Source organism: Pocillopora damicornis, chromosome 7, assembly GCF_964200805.1.
Source record: "Pocillopora damicornis chromosome 7, jaPocDami1.2, whole genome shotgun sequence".
Taxonomy (NCBI): Eukaryota; Metazoa; Cnidaria; class Anthozoa; order Scleractinia; family Pocilloporidae; genus Pocillopora; species Pocillopora damicornis.
Window position 1 is genome coordinate 4622501 of NC_142676.1, and position 14709 is coordinate 4637209.

The 14709-nt window shown below is 39.0% G+C and overlaps 3 protein-coding genes and 1 non-coding gene across 4 annotated transcripts; 2 read left to right on the forward strand and 2 right to left on the reverse strand.

Moving 5' to 3' along the window:
* Positions 1 to 261: 261 nt before the first annotated feature.
* On the forward strand, positions 262 to 2022 carry LOC149042164 (uncharacterized). Its single transcript, XM_089212213.1, has one exon. The coding sequence runs from the start codon at positions 623 to 625 to the stop codon at positions 1577 to 1579; it is 957 nt and encodes a 318-aa protein (XP_089068339.1). The 5' UTR covers positions 262 to 622; the 3' UTR covers positions 1580 to 2022.
* A 623-nt stretch (positions 2023 to 2645) lies between these two features.
* On the forward strand, positions 2646 to 4640 carry LOC149042165 (uncharacterized). The gene is made up of 2 exons (XM_089212219.1): positions 2646 to 2773; positions 2862 to 4640. The coding sequence occupies exons 1-2, from the start codon at positions 2701 to 2703 to the stop codon at positions 3314 to 3316; spliced, it is 528 nt and encodes a 175-aa protein (XP_089068345.1). The 5' UTR covers positions 2646 to 2700; the 3' UTR covers positions 3317 to 4640.
* Positions 3559 to 12168, reverse strand: LOC149042166 (uncharacterized). The gene is made up of 9 exons (XM_089212212.1): positions 11007 to 12168; positions 9972 to 10199; positions 9575 to 9683; positions 9226 to 9329; positions 8777 to 8892; positions 7930 to 8003; positions 7299 to 7573; positions 6909 to 7194; positions 3559 to 4785 (listed from the first exon to the last, which is right to left on the reverse strand). Exons 2-8 carry the CDS (start codon positions 10120 to 10122, stop codon positions 7010 to 7012), a joined length of 1014 nt encoding a protein of 337 aa, XP_089068338.1. The 5' UTR covers positions 10123 to 10199; positions 11007 to 12168; the 3' UTR covers positions 3559 to 4785; positions 6909 to 7009.
* A 2127-nt stretch (positions 12169 to 14295) lies between these two features.
* Positions 14296 to 14368, reverse strand: Trnar-gcg (transfer RNA arginine (anticodon GCG)). The gene has a single exon. It is a non-coding gene; the product is annotated as a tRNA-Arg (tRNA).
* Positions 14369 to 14709: the final 341 nt, after the last annotated feature.

Sequence of the window (14709 nt, forward strand, 5' to 3'; positions counted from 1 at the left end):
GCAACCGCTGTCTCGTGCGAATTTAACAGTTTTCACTGTCGCGTAACTTTTTACGAAACCACAGGCGTAAATTTAACTGGCTTTAGGCTTTTAAAGCCCATGGTAGAGCCAGTTAAATTCACACGAGACAGTGGTTGCCTAGCACGTGACTCAGATCTTCTGAGAGTCTCCAGTCGATAATCTACGATATTATTCTACAAAGCTATGCGGAAATTGATTCTAATTAATTTACAACACCAGCTAGTGCAGTGCGGTACAGTACAGTACACATGAGAAGACACACAGGGCTTGCACTGTAAGTATCCCGGAGAGCTCCACACAATTCCTTATAATAAAATTATAAGGAATTGTATGGAGCTTTTTTAGCGTTAGTCGAGGCGTGGAGGGTGTTGACACGTACGATACTTGCGAGGTGTTTTTCCCGACACTCTTCTGACAGAAGAATGTCACGTAATGAAAGCAAACCAGAAACGATTGAAGAGCAACTCGGGTTTTCACATATCATCAAGTTCATTAAAACGAGCATTGAATTTCCTGCACATCAACAAGCCTTTGTTTTATACTTTTACACCGATCACGAGCTCATTTGTGTTTCGGAAATAGTTCAATTAGCTATATAACAATGGCGGAATTTGTGAAGGATTTTGAAGATGAAGAAGAACGAAAAGAGCGAGTTATTAAATCACGAAAAAACACTCCAGAAGAAAGAAACAGACAGAGAAAAGAATGGAGAAAGAGGAAACAAGGGAAGCAAATGCCGAATTCAACGAATAAAAATGTTGAACTACAATCACTCAACCGCGAAGCGAATGAGTTGGTGCCTTGTACTTCTGAGGCTAAGCAAACGAAACTGCCTCCTTCGGACCAACATTTTGAGCCACAAAATGTCAAGAAACCCCATATTCTCGTGCTTAAACCAGGCAGTGAAGAGAAGAAAGAGGCTTTGGGTGGTTGTTCAAGAGTTGCTAAGATGATTCAAATGGCTGTTGGTGCCGACGCAGTTGTCTCGCAGAAACCTCGTGGGAAACGTCATCAAACCTTTTTAATTGGAAAAAAAACCACAGCGAGCAATGGATCCAGATTTGAACCCAAAGAACTCAGGCCAGAAAACATTGAATACTTGTCTAAAAATCCAGTTGGGAGTGGAAGCTTTGGACAGTGTTTTCTCGGGCGCTATCGAGGCATCGACGTTATTGTCAAGCAAATGACTCACAACGAAACGTCAGAGGATGAAGAACGAGCAAGGAGAGATTTACTCCACGAAGCAAAGGTCGTTTCTGCTTTGGGGGACCATCCACATCTACCCATGTTTTTTGGTGTTGTTACAAAGGCCTCACCATTATGCCTTGTGACTCAATTTCATGGTGTTCAGCAAGAAAGTCTAACTCTCCATCAAGCGGCCGATAACAACGCAGTTACTAAAGCAAACTGTATTTCTATATTTAAAAAGATATGCAGTGTTTTAGACCACGTGCACTCTAAAGGATACCTTCATAACGACATCAAAGGAAACAATGTTGTACTAGAACGGCCCTCAGCCTCTGGGGAATTCAGCCCAGTTCTTATTGACTTTGGATAGAGCCTTAAGGTTTCATCTGTTACGTTGTACCGCAGAAACGGCACCGTTATGAAATGCAAAGGGAAAAGCTATTTAGCCCCTGAGGTTGTTAGTGAACGACTCTATAGCGTTGCCAGTGACATTTTTTCATTGGGAAGAATGCTTAAGGCGATATCGTCTTTGTTGGGTTTTTATGAAAGGGTCCGAGAATTGGTTAAAATGTCAACCAGAGATAAGCCGTCAGAGAGACCTAGCCTTTATGCTTTCTCTCGTAAGATTGCTGGTGTTAAATTTTAGGTGTAGTATTTTCCAAGTCAGCAGACCTAATATCAGATAGAATCGCATCATTGCATAAAATCTCGCCTTCTGATTGGTTGACGAGGGGAGTTGTTTAGCGGGGCTAAGTGATATTGTTTCGCATCCACGTATACATAACAAATATAAGTAATGCTGTTTTCTTTTTATCTTGTTTTTATTCAAATATGTGATTCAAAGAAAATCCATTACTTGGCTCGTGAATTCCGCGTTAAATTGCACTTAAAAACCGATATCGCACTCATCGCTTCGCGTATCGCTTTTCGCGTGCAATTAAATGCGGAATTCCCTCGTCAAGTAATGAATCTTCCTACAATAGTTTCATTCAAGGTTTAGTTACTACAATTTCAGCGATTTTAAAATGAAGGACAACTTCTTCCCCATGATTCTGCCACAAGAAATAGTTTATGACCCAGCTTACGTGACCTTAAGGGACCTATTGTTTGCGACAATAGCGGAATTTTTCAAGCTTGCGAGTCACGCGTCATTGATTGAGAGCATTGTTTCAAATTGTATATTAAACTAACGAAAACTCGTAGAAGTGAGAAAGTTCATTGACTTCCGACTGCCGACTTTCGGCACGCCACGCATTAGCAGAGAAAGTCGATCATTGCTAAGTTACTAGACAACTGTTTTGACCTTGCGAGAAAAAAATGCCTTATTCAGCTCCCTGTCAACTGTGTACAAAGAAGTTTAAAACAGGTGTTTCACTGAGAAAACATTTCGGATTGAAACACCTGGAAAGGAATCTCGAGATCGCGCAATTTTTGGACGAATGAAACAGTCCATGTGAACAGCCAAAAGCAGCAGCACTTATTGACAAAGAAATGGAAGATTATCTCAAATGGCTTGGGGTTCTTGTGGAGCGAATCAACAGATCACTGGTACCGGATCACCCAGGTAAATGCTCTAACCCGCAATGTGTTCTTTATTTTGGTGTGCTTGGACTTACACACTTACTTACACCTAACTTTATTTTCATCGAAAGGAAAATGGTGCCATGTTGATTGCCTTCAAGTGCCACAGAAGTACTTCGCTCATTTACTCTGTCGTTTGGGAAACCCTATGGTAGACAACGTACGCGATGCTCCCCATATCCGTCAGCCGATTTTCAAGAGAATAGCGCGGCGCTTTTCATATAAAATTTTCAATGAGGAAACCTTGAAGCTAGTGTTGGAAGAGCAAGACCTGCTGCAATTTCGGCCAAAAGCCTTATTCAGAAATAGCGATGAAGTGCCTGATATCTCCGAAATGTCAGCAGAAGAAGCACTAGCTTATGCAAAAGCGAGAGCCAGAAAGCAGGACTCAAGACCGACAAGCCGCTCGTACCTAGATATTGGTCCAGGTGAAGGACGCTGTACAAGGGAATTAGAACTGATATGGTGGCCGAGTCTCTACTCACGTTGCTCAGAGTACGGCAACTTACTTTCCGCTTTTTTGTGAGGAAGACTTCATTATAGTTACATTCATTTCAATCTTTCAAAGGCTGAACAAGTAAGTGCAACGCATTTGAAAGAGATGTTGCGTTCGTTTTGCGTTCGAATTTCTAATTTCTTTCATCATCGTTGCGTGGTATACATATAGGGACTCTTAAGATCCATCGCTTCGTTACAAGGGTATACTGTACACTGTTACATACCGTTTTTATTTACTATTAACGTTCCTAGAGCAAGGACGCATAGACGTTTCTGATCAATAAATATTTAATAATAATTGTATTTTTTTTAGAGGACTTCACATATATAGTTACATATTCTTTTCAATATTTCAAAAGCTGAACAAGTAGGTGCAAGGCATTTGAAAGAGATTGTGCGTTCGCTTTGCGTTTGAATTTCTGATTTCTATAAAATCATTGTTACGTTGTATATATACAGGGACTCTAAGATCCACGCTTTGTTATTGGGGTTTATTGTACACAGTTACACTCTATTCTTCTTTGCTATTAAGGTTCCTAAAGCAAGGATGCATACTCGACGTTTATGATCAATAAATATTGAATAATAACTGGAAATTTTTACTCTGCTCTTATAATTCGGCTAGATTACTGAACACCTTGCCACTCGTTTGCATCTCATTGAATAACAAAAGGCAATTCTTTGTGTATGCTTTGTCCTAAAAGCGTTTCGACATGTGGCCGGGTATTCTGAATGTACTGCGTTCGATTGATAAATTCGTTCGCTCCAAGTTCCTAAATCAAGGACCGTGATGCCTTACGTTTATGTTAAAAAAAATGTACATTACAAAATGCTCACCGGTTGTTACGGTATAAGTCGAGCTATTGGTTTCGCGTAGTGTACTACTTAGTTGAAATTGTTGTGTAGTTTGACTTTCACTGCTTAAGTTTGTATGAAAACAACTTATATCGAAACAACCAAATCAACAAGAAAAAAATAACTTAAATCTTGGAATATTAGTCAGCAAAGCACGCTGCCTGTTTGCAACTCGTCGCAACGGTAACAACCGGTTTCGCTACTTGTCGAATTCGCTACCGCCTGGTTCGCAACAACTTCGTTTAAGGTTACTTTCTGCAAACCACTTGGTCGATTTAGAACAAAAGTCTTTTAGTGTATTTCTCATTCTTTAAAGCTTGCCCCTAGGGCAGGACTTTGCTAATAAGTAGCGACACGAATTGTAGGTAGCGAACTCGAACGTAGCGAAATTTGACAAGAAGCGAAACCGTCGTAAAGCGTCGCAGTCTTCCATTAGCAAAGATCGTCTCTTATAATGTCATTATGCTTCAGAAATTAAAAAGAAGATTCACCCTGAACTATTTACATTTAAGCAACCTAATCGGAACTAAGAATATTTCCGAATCCTAGAATGATATTTGTCATTCTTTCCCGCATCGGCAAAGCTGCACTTTGATTAGACCACAGTAGGATTTGGTCTGAAAGTAGGTCACTCACAGGACACTAAAAGAGAAACAACAAGTAACTGTTAAGGTTTCAGTCAAACCGGAAGAGAAGTAAGGCTGTTCATCAATAATGACCAATTTTAAATTTTAATTTGATGTTAGATAAAAATCTCTACCTGATAAGTTTGAGTATTTTTATTACCTGTTCACTACATGATGTATGATTATAGGAAGAAGTTTCATGTTAATCAATTGTGGGAGTTGAGTAAAGTCTCGTAGATAAAAGTTAATTTTTTTGAAATAAAAATTAAAAGAAACAGAAACCCAATAAAAGTACAGCCTATGTTAATTACCTTTAACTAAATAAGACACTAGGTTACACAGCACTCATGGGTGTGCCACCTAAAGTGCAGCCAAAGGAAGTTACCTTTACTAAATACAGCAATGGGCTACACTGCACCCATGGGTGTGCCACCTAAAGTGCATCCTATGCTAATTACCTTTAACTAAATAAAAAACACTAGGTTATACCGCACCCATGGGTGTGCCACCTAAAGTGCAGCCTATGTTAGTTACCGTTTACTAAAGAAAACACTGGGTTACACTGCACCTATGGGTGTGCCACCTAAAGTGCAGCCTATGTTAATTACCTTTAACTAAATAAACCACTAGGTTACACTGCACCCATGGGTGTGCCACCTAAAGTGCAGCCTATGTTAGTTACCGTTTATTAAAGAAAACACTGGGTTACACTGCACCTATGGGTGTGCCACCTAAAGTGCAGCCTACAGTAGTTACCTTTAACTAAATAAAACACTGGCTTACACTGCACCCAAGGGTGTGCTACCTAAAATGCAGCCTATGTTAGTTACCGTGAACAAAAGAAAACACTGGGTTACACTGCACCTATGGGTGTACCAGCTAAATGCAGCCAAAGTAAGTTTCCTTTAACTAAAGAAAACAATGGGTTACACTGCACCCATGGGTGTGCCACCTAAAGTGCAGCCTATGTTAGTTACCTTTAACTAAATAAGACACTGGGTTAAACTGCACCCATGGGTGTGCCACCTAAAGTGCAGCCTATGTTAATTACCTTTAACTAAATAAACCACTAGGTTACACTGCACCCATGGGTGTGCCACCTAAAGTGCAGCCTATGTTAGCTACCGTTTACTAAAGAAAACACTGGGTTACACTGTACCTATGGGTGTGCCACCTAAAGTGCAGCCTACAGTAGTTACCTTTAACTAAATAAAACACTGGGTTACACTGCACCCATGGGTGTGCCACCTAAAATGCAGCCTATGTTAGTTACCTTTACTAAATACAACACTGGGCTACACTGCACCCATGGGTGTGCCACCTAAAGTGCAGCCTATGTTAATTACCTTTAACTTAATAAAACACTAGGTTACACTGCACCTATAGGTATGCCACCTAAAGTACAGCCTATGTTAATTACCTTTTACTAAATAAAACACTAGGTTACACTGCACCCATGGGTGTGCCACCTAAAGTGCAGCCTATGTTAGTTACCTTTAACTAAATAAGACACTGGGTTAAACTGCACCCATGGGTGTGCCACCTAAAGTGCAGCCTATGTTAATTACCTTTAACTAAATAAACCACTAGGTTACACTGCACCCATGGGTGTGCCACCTAAAGTGCAGCCTATGTTAGTTACCGTTTACTACAGAAAACACCGGGTTACACTGTACCTATGGGTGTGCCACCTAAAGTGCAGCCTACAGTAGTTACCTTTAACTAAATAAATTACTGGGTTACACTGCACCCATGGGTGTGCCACCTAAAATGCAGCCTATGTTAGTTACCTTTACTAAATACAACACTGGGCTACACTGCACCCATGGGTGTGCCACCTAAAGTGCAGCCTATGTTAGTTACCTTGAACTAAATTAAACACTGGGTTACACTGCACCTATGGATCTCTAACTATAGAAAATTCTGTGTTATTCTACACTTTAAGGTGTGTTAACTAACAGAATCAGACATGCTAAAATTAAACAATGGTTCACACTTCAATCCTGAGCTCACCTATATTCCTATATGCAGTAGCTTTCAGTTAATGGAGCTCCATTAATTTCAAGCTGCTGTGTGATGGAATTAGTCATAAGATGGGCAAATTACATAGGAGACTGTAGCAATTAAAGAAATACTCACAGAGGTATTTGATTCCTAAAGTGCACTCTGACAGATCGTCTGGACGCTGTATGAACTCAATGAATACACATTACCAGTGAACTTGACTACATGATGTTAAATCAAGTTGCAAGTATAAAAATAATAGTTGCATCAACATCAACACGAGCCTGGTAAAATGTAACTCTGTTAAGGATCAAAGTTTTTGCCGTGTTCACATCTTCATACGGCTTCTTGAATTTATCCAGTGGTAGGGCAAGTTCTACAATTTTTTGAAGGTGCTGACGGATTTCCTGTTCTGTTGGACCTGAAACACAACAGCATGAGAGCAAATTAAAACAGAAAAAAAAAAGATTTTTTAAGACCTATGGAAAACATCTCTTGAAAACATTATTTTAGGAAATGTCTTACCAGACATTGAACTGACATGGATATTCTGCTTTGTAATAGCAGACTGTTGATCTGACTTCTTCTTTACTGAGATGCGATCGCCATGAAATGACTCTGGGCCATAGTTTTTCAAGGCAGCATTGGCCTCTGCTGGGGAATCTACCCTGTATGCAAGAAGACCAATGGATGCCAACAACTGTTCAGTGTTGCGCATCTCCATATGGAGAGCACAAAGTTGAATGTTGCAAAGCTCTTCATCCAAAAGAAAAACCAGATCATCTCGTATACCAGTTGATCTACAAGACAATTTCAAAGAATGATTGATTTTCTGAAGCAATGAATTAGTTCATGTTTTTCTCTAAAAATGTTTTTCTTTTTCAATTACCAAACTATGAGTACTCCTTTCCTGACAGTATGAAAACAATTTTTGGCAACCTTCCAAGTTTGGCAAAAGATCCTGAATGAGGATTTTAGTTTACTAGCAACAATTAAAAAAAAAAAACCCCAAACTATACACTTAATTTCAGTCCATGCTTTAGTACAAGTCATTTCCCTATGGCTTACAAAATTCATTTTGTTATGTAACAGTAAGAAAATCCCCTTTATGTGTTTGAATATAATTTAATATGACAATGATCAAATGCCTACACACCTTCCTATGTTGCATTTACTTCTGAGGCAATCCAGGCATGTCTCATCTGGAGCAACATCATGGCATTTGCAACCCTGACAAAAATAGGCACACTATCAAATAATATATATTATTATAATTTCAGATAGAACTACACATTTATCATGCTTCCGATTATCTTCTTTAGAGTTCATGCAGATTTTTAGATCCAAAATTCAAGACTTTTCCCAGACCTTTTTTCCAAAACATCAATTTATTTTTCCAGACTGAAGATGGTCAAATAGGTGATCAATAGAGATCTTGAAAAATGCAGAAACCAAGCTTCTTTCATGATGCACTGCAAATGTACAATAACCATGGTGCAATTGTGAAACTTCTCATTCTGTGATTGAATGTCTTAGCTACAGGCGAGATTGAATTGACCACAGGGGAAAAAAAATGAACTTATTAAGCACTTTATGTAGCTATAAAAAAACTCCAGACTTGAACTATTTTTCTAGACATTATCTTCAATTTCAAGACTATTTCCAGGTCTGGAAAATCAAGACTTTTCCAAGAATTTATGACTCTGTGTGAGCCCTGTTCTTTTTACAGTACAGTACATGTATTCATACTTTCAGTGATTTTAAATGTTTTAAAGCAGAATGACCTTTAGAGAAGTACTTTACAACTTTTTTTGACTGAATTAAAGCTACTTGATGTTTCTATCACTCACTAATTATTTTCCCAAATATTGGCAAAGGTCAAAGTCATCTGAAATCACTGTAAAAAAGTTGATGAACTGATGCAGCACTTTTATGTACCTCAACTTTAACAGCACAAGTTGCAGTTGCCCCATACTAATTTCTATATCATTTGAGTACTTTACCCTGATAGCATTGCAGATGAAACAGAACTCGACACTGACACCTCTACCACCTAACATGAATGAAGCATTCGTCTTCTTCACCAAAAGAAGTACCAAGGTCTTGTAGTCCAGTACAACTAAGTTTGATAACAGAAATGGGAAAGCAAAAGTTAACATGCTAAACTTTCCAGGAAATTAATCTCTAATGTATCTAAAGAAAAGGGTAGTCAAATCAATTTCTGACGTAAAATAGAAATAAATTCCAGGTTTTATTTCTTGCTGCTGCAGTTAAACCTTGAACATGTTTTACAATATAAAAAAACTCTTAATTTACTATAGTTTGACTACTGCTTCAATCTAGTTCTAGTCAGACTACCAACTGGGCAGAAACACAATAAATTGCTATAAATAGTATCATGAACAAGAAGTTGACTTTTAAAGAAAATTCCAAGACTAACATTGATTCTTACCCAGAAATTCAACGGTGTAATGTCTACCATCAACTATCATTCCTTTTTCCTTTAATATTTTCTTCTGGTGGTTGATGTCCTCAAGATGAATCTTGAGGTTGTCTCTGTCAACAAATAAAAACCAAAAATCTATACAGTCATTGTTATATTTAGTGCATTAAAGCCAAATTAGGGATATTGATATCAATCCACTTAGATCTCAGAGTGGATGCATGACCTGGTGATATTGCAACTGAGTGGGGCTTACAAAAATCTGTCATTGTGTTATTTAAGTTAAATGCACATACAACCACAAGTATATTTTAGCCAGAAGGTAGTAAAGAGTTCAGGCAAGTTGCAATTCACAAACCTGTCTTCTTTACAGTTGGCAATTGTCAATGGGTAGACTGATTTTGCACTTTGCTGGCTATATACAGCACCATCACGGAGAACAATTCCAAACAACACCTGAGCTCTACCTGCAAAACAATTTTTTACACAAAATTAGTCAAGACAAAAACTGCACCCTTCACCAACCCATTTCACCTTACACATTATTATAATGACCACCTTCCATACAAAGAACTGCTTGCAAGGCCAAAAAAATTTAACCGTTATAGCTATTTTGATTTGGAAGTACAACACACACACACAAAAAAAATATGTGGATGATTATCATACGTGGGGAATGACCTTTTACAACAATAATAATTAAATAATTCACAGACAAAACTGCAGAGACAGCATGCATTATCACATAATTTTACCCCAAAATGGTCTCCCATCAAGCTTCATCATCAGTCGCAAAGCATGTGAAGACAGCTGGTGCAGCCTTTGTTCCCTTATGATTAACTCCACAACAGAACTCAAATTCACAGAGAAACCTTGTATAGGAGGAGCCACCTTCTTAACCCCCATATACTCCTTACAAGCTCCTTCTTCTTAGCTGCCTTGATCTGGTTTAAGTTGAGGAGGAGAGGCGTGTGAGAGGATTTCTAAGAAAATAATAGAAAGCAAGATGATAAAAAGCAAAGATTAAACTTTTTAATCTAGGTTGATTCTTTGTTTCCTTTGTCTCCTACTAGTCCTAGGAAACAAAGGAAACAGAGAATCAACCTCTGTAGGTTAAAAAATCTTCCCTTGAACATAATTTTGACCTGTAACAATAACATTGCTACCGTCAGCAAGGGTCGTTGTGACCATTTTATGAGAAACTTTTATCACTTTGCCAGCCCTACGTTCTTCAAATTTGAAAAATGAGTTAAAGTACTGCTTTTACCGTTAAAGCACGGCTTATTTTCCTCATATATATTTTTGAGTTCTTGATGAATAAAGCTCTACCAGTTCAAACAGCATCTATCAACAGAATTTCATGGGAAAAAACTTTAAAGATTATATTTTAAATTTACACTTGATGTCATGGAATATTAATAGGAAGTAGGGCGATGACCTTCTATATTAATGGTCCAGGGTTTGACACTAAGAGCCGGCTTCCAGCATATTTCACCAGCTGAAAAAGAGCTTACCACTGGCTCAAATTGCTCTGGAAAACAGACATAGGGTAATTTTGAAGACGCAGTTGAGTAAAACGCCCGCTTAAGTAATAAAAAAAAGCCTGCTTATCTTTTCCTGTACTAGGCTTCGCTTACGAGAATAACTGAATAAAACAAAAGAAAGAGCTGCTATAAACATTGAGGCTCGCGATGGAATAGTTCTTTTTTTGTTCTTTTATTTCCTTAGCCGGGGCGCCAAGTATGAATATTAATATACCGACGTAAGACCAACGTAACTAAACATCTTACCCCCGTCCTTCCGAGCCCTGTGATGTTTATCACGGATTGCCACGTTTTTGAAGAAACTCTCGCCATCGCCTGGAAAAGGACAAGCTTCCAATCAGGAACTCTCAGGCACGCCACGTACTTCGACATTGTGTCGTCGCCAACTAGCTCTTCCACACTCCTCTTTACTCCCCTTTTTACAGCCATCTCTTCGACAATTTCATTGACGATGGCCTTCGCTTCTGGGTCGCCAAATGCGCACATGTTCGAAAGCACCATCGCCAGACTTTCCCTGTTTCTTTCGCACACGTCATGCACGTCCTTGATGACGCGACTGCTTCGCTGCTTCATCGCTTCATCGCTTCATTAACAGCACCTTTTCTGGAGTATCCAAATCTTCCTTTTCGCTGATCTCCTTTAGATTTGGGGAAACATTCTTTTTTTTCAGCTCTTTGCGAGTTTCCACTGTTTGGGGGTGTCATGGCCACAGATGATGTCTTGTTCGTTGGTGTCGTTGGCATTTCAAAGCATTGTGAAGCACGTGGTCGTTCTTTGTTTGCTTGGCCTTCATTTTCTTCGTCGATAGACATTTTACTGAGATCTACTGAGTTCAGCAAATCTCTCAGCTGCGAAATGAACTCAGAGCTTTCTGAAGAGGAACGGCGAAGCAGAGTGGTTATCAACCCAAACGAGGAACAGACAATTTCCGTTGCATTAGAGGACTTCTTGTTCGAGTAATGGTAGCGATCTAGCAGCCGAATGTGGGCACTGTCGATTCTTTGAAAATCGCTTGGAAAACTGGCGACAACAGGCGACCGCTTAAAGTATTGGATCCACAAACTTTCGAACTTAGAATGAACCAAGTCAATTGTGGACTTAATTCAGAGCTGATGACCGGAGTGAAGGGCGAAAAACCCTTCCTACGTGCCATCTCTACTGCTACTGAATCACGCGTTTGAAATACGAAACTGCAAATAAAAGATAGGCGGGCAAAAACCATGACATTCGAGTATCGACATAGTAACATTATCCAGCTGCTAACTCGAGAGTGTTGATAATTTAAGCTAGTCGGCCCATGACATATTTAATGAGATTAAATCAAATTAACTTCGGGATTATCACACCTGAAAAAGACGAGCCCAGCGGGCTTAATACTTACAGTGCAAAGCACTTGTGTCTTCTCATGGTACAATACCCAAGAACAAACACAAAAAATAGAAATATGTATATCAACTTATGACCCCCCTTACTAATGACCAGAAGCTCGTCACGTGCTAGGCAACCGCTTTCTCGTGTGAATTTAACTGGCTTTACATTTTTAAATTCAGGTAAAAATAGAAAATATCTATCTATTTCAATAAAAAACTTGAAAACATCTTTAAAAACTGGCTTTGCCCAAATTTCTCTTGCTGCCCAAAATTTTTGGGGGGGGGGGGCTGCAGCCCCCCCCCGCCCCCCCGGCCCGTACGCCTATGGCTTGAAATAATGCCGTCCTTGCGATATCCTTCCAACTGTTCCATTTATTGGAGGCGAGCTACCCAAGTAAGTTTAAGCTACTAGGTGTTGTCCTTACCTTAGGCAATAATCTTGTTAACCTTTCAGACCGTTCTTACATAAAAAATGTTCACTTACTCGACTTAAAGTAGGCTATTTTCCTTGTAGCGGCGCGATCCTGCAGTACGCGGCATGTTTTGCTGCAAAGACCACACTTAAAGTCGATCTCGTTTTCTGCAGACGATGCTCCGAGCATCTCGAGTGCTGTGTGCGACAAAATAAGAAATGGATGAATAGGTAAATATTTAGCCACGTATTTCGCATGGAAACAAATAAACAAAGTATAATTTGCAGTTTAGCAAAGGAGCAAACGCCATGGTAACTAAAACAAATGAAGAGCGTTTTCCGCGATGATGAATCCTGTTGTAATGCAAATATTTTTGTAAAAGGATAAACTCAGACAACATTTTTAAAGTACTCTTTGGCGTATGACGCACGGAATAATTTAACGAAATTTGATAACATGTATCTTATCAATCACTAGATGCTGAGCGACTGCAGTTACTCTTTCTGTCTTTCATTTCGTTATACAACACTTTGTCCTGAATTAATTTTTTTGTTATCAGGGTTCTATCCTCGTCGGCTTAGTGACGTCGTTTTCGCTCTTTGTGTTTCTCTCCTCCGTCCTTAGACTTCTCCTTTTACTTTGTGAGGATGGTGCAGGTTTCGAGATCACAATAGGCTATCCTTCACCCCAGTGAACAGTTTTCTGTAATACGTGAACTTACAAAGGAATAAGAAGTTAAGTAGTACATTATAGATTCCTAACACAAAAACGCTGATTGAAGCTTAAGTTACGTGGTATTCCATGGCGCATGAATAAAATGGCTGTGTTAAATTATCTGGAAACCCCTTTTAAGACAGGCTCTAACTAGGGCCCAATGCTCTGTGGCGGGGGGTACTTCGGATTCATGGTGACTGGGAGGTGCATAGGATACTCGATTTGAGGATTTCAGTTTTGTCCAGGATTTTCTTAGGTACTTTGATTTTATCATTGTTGTGTTATATATACATATATATATATATATATATATATATATATATATATATAGCTCACTAGTTTATCTAGTTTGAGCACTCTGGCATGGCTTAGGTGATCCCACATGTGTGAGATCACTTGGGGTAGCTATATTGACTTACCTCCATCCTAGCATCAGCACTGCACTGATGAGGCCCAGAAGGCCGAAACAGTACTGTCTGCAGTTAGTTATATATATATATATATATATATATATATATATATATAGATATAGCTCTTTGGCATACAAAGCTTTGCTTTCATGTCCAAATTGAGCACTCTACTAGGATGAGTCATTGCTGTTAGCATTATGCGCGCCCACTAGTTTATCTAGTTTGAGCACTCTGGCATGGCTTAGGTGATCCCACATGTGTGAGATCACTTGGGGTAGCTATATTGACTTACCTCCATCCTAGCATCAGCACTGCACTGATGAGGCCCAGAAGGCCGAAACAGTACTGTCTGCAGTTAGTTATATATATATATATATATATATATATATATATATATATATATATATATATATATATATATATATATATATATCAAACATTGTGAAATGAAATCACCGACAGAAACTAGTCAGAATTGTTTGTTTGGTAAGTTAAAATTGCATTTGAAAATTCTGTATCGATAATTGCGCAATATAAGTCAATAAATAATTACTAAAAACTACAAACTTCTTTTTAGAGAAAGATGTTCTTTCGTCTTGTCACGAGCGTGGGAATAAGAAAAATTCTAAGTCCTCATGAGGAATCGAACCTCAGACCTTCGGATTCCGCGCTCCGATGCTCTACCACTGAGCCACAAAGACTCCACGGTGAGCGAGGTCTATTACGAAGTTCAAATGACACACGTCCTGCATACTGCTAGGATCAGCAATGTCGATAGCATAATGTTTGTAGATAGAAATAAGAGAGATGGTAAATTTTGAGCTCGGTAAAGAAATAGGGAATGATGTTTTTTTCGTCTTGCCACGAGCGTGGGACTAAGGAAAAATTCTGAGTCCCCATGAGGAATCGAACCTCAGACCTTCAGACTCCACGGTGAGCAAGATCTATTTCATTTCCTGCAAAGTAGCGTTTCAGCAAAGTGTTGACTCATGTTAAGATAATTAACTGTTCGTCTACATGTCTATGGGATCAAAGAGCCGAG

Coding starts and splice junctions, on each gene's coding strand:
- LOC149042164 (XM_089212213.1), top strand. CDS start 623: ATGGCGGAATTTGTGAAGGATTTTGAAGATGAAGAAGAACGAAAAGAG.
- LOC149042165 (XM_089212219.1), top strand. CDS start 2,701: ATGGAAGATTATCTCAAATGGCTTGGGGTTCTTGTGGAGCGAATCAAC. Junction 2,774..2,861: donor ACTGGTACCGGATCACCCAG/GTAAATGCTCTA, acceptor TTTCATCGAAAG/GAAAATGGTGCCATGTTGAT.
- LOC149042166 (XM_089212212.1), bottom strand. CDS start 10,122: ATGGGGGTTAAGAAGGTGGCTCCTCCTATACAAGGTTTCTCTGTGAAT. Junction 9,684..9,971: donor TGATGGGAGACCATTTTGGG/GTAAAATTATGT, acceptor ATTGTTTTGCAG/GTAGAGCTCAGGTGTTGTTT. Junction 8,004..8,776: donor TCATCTGCAATGCTATCAGG/GTAAAGTACTCA, acceptor TATTTTTGTCAG/GGTTGCAAATGCCATGATGT.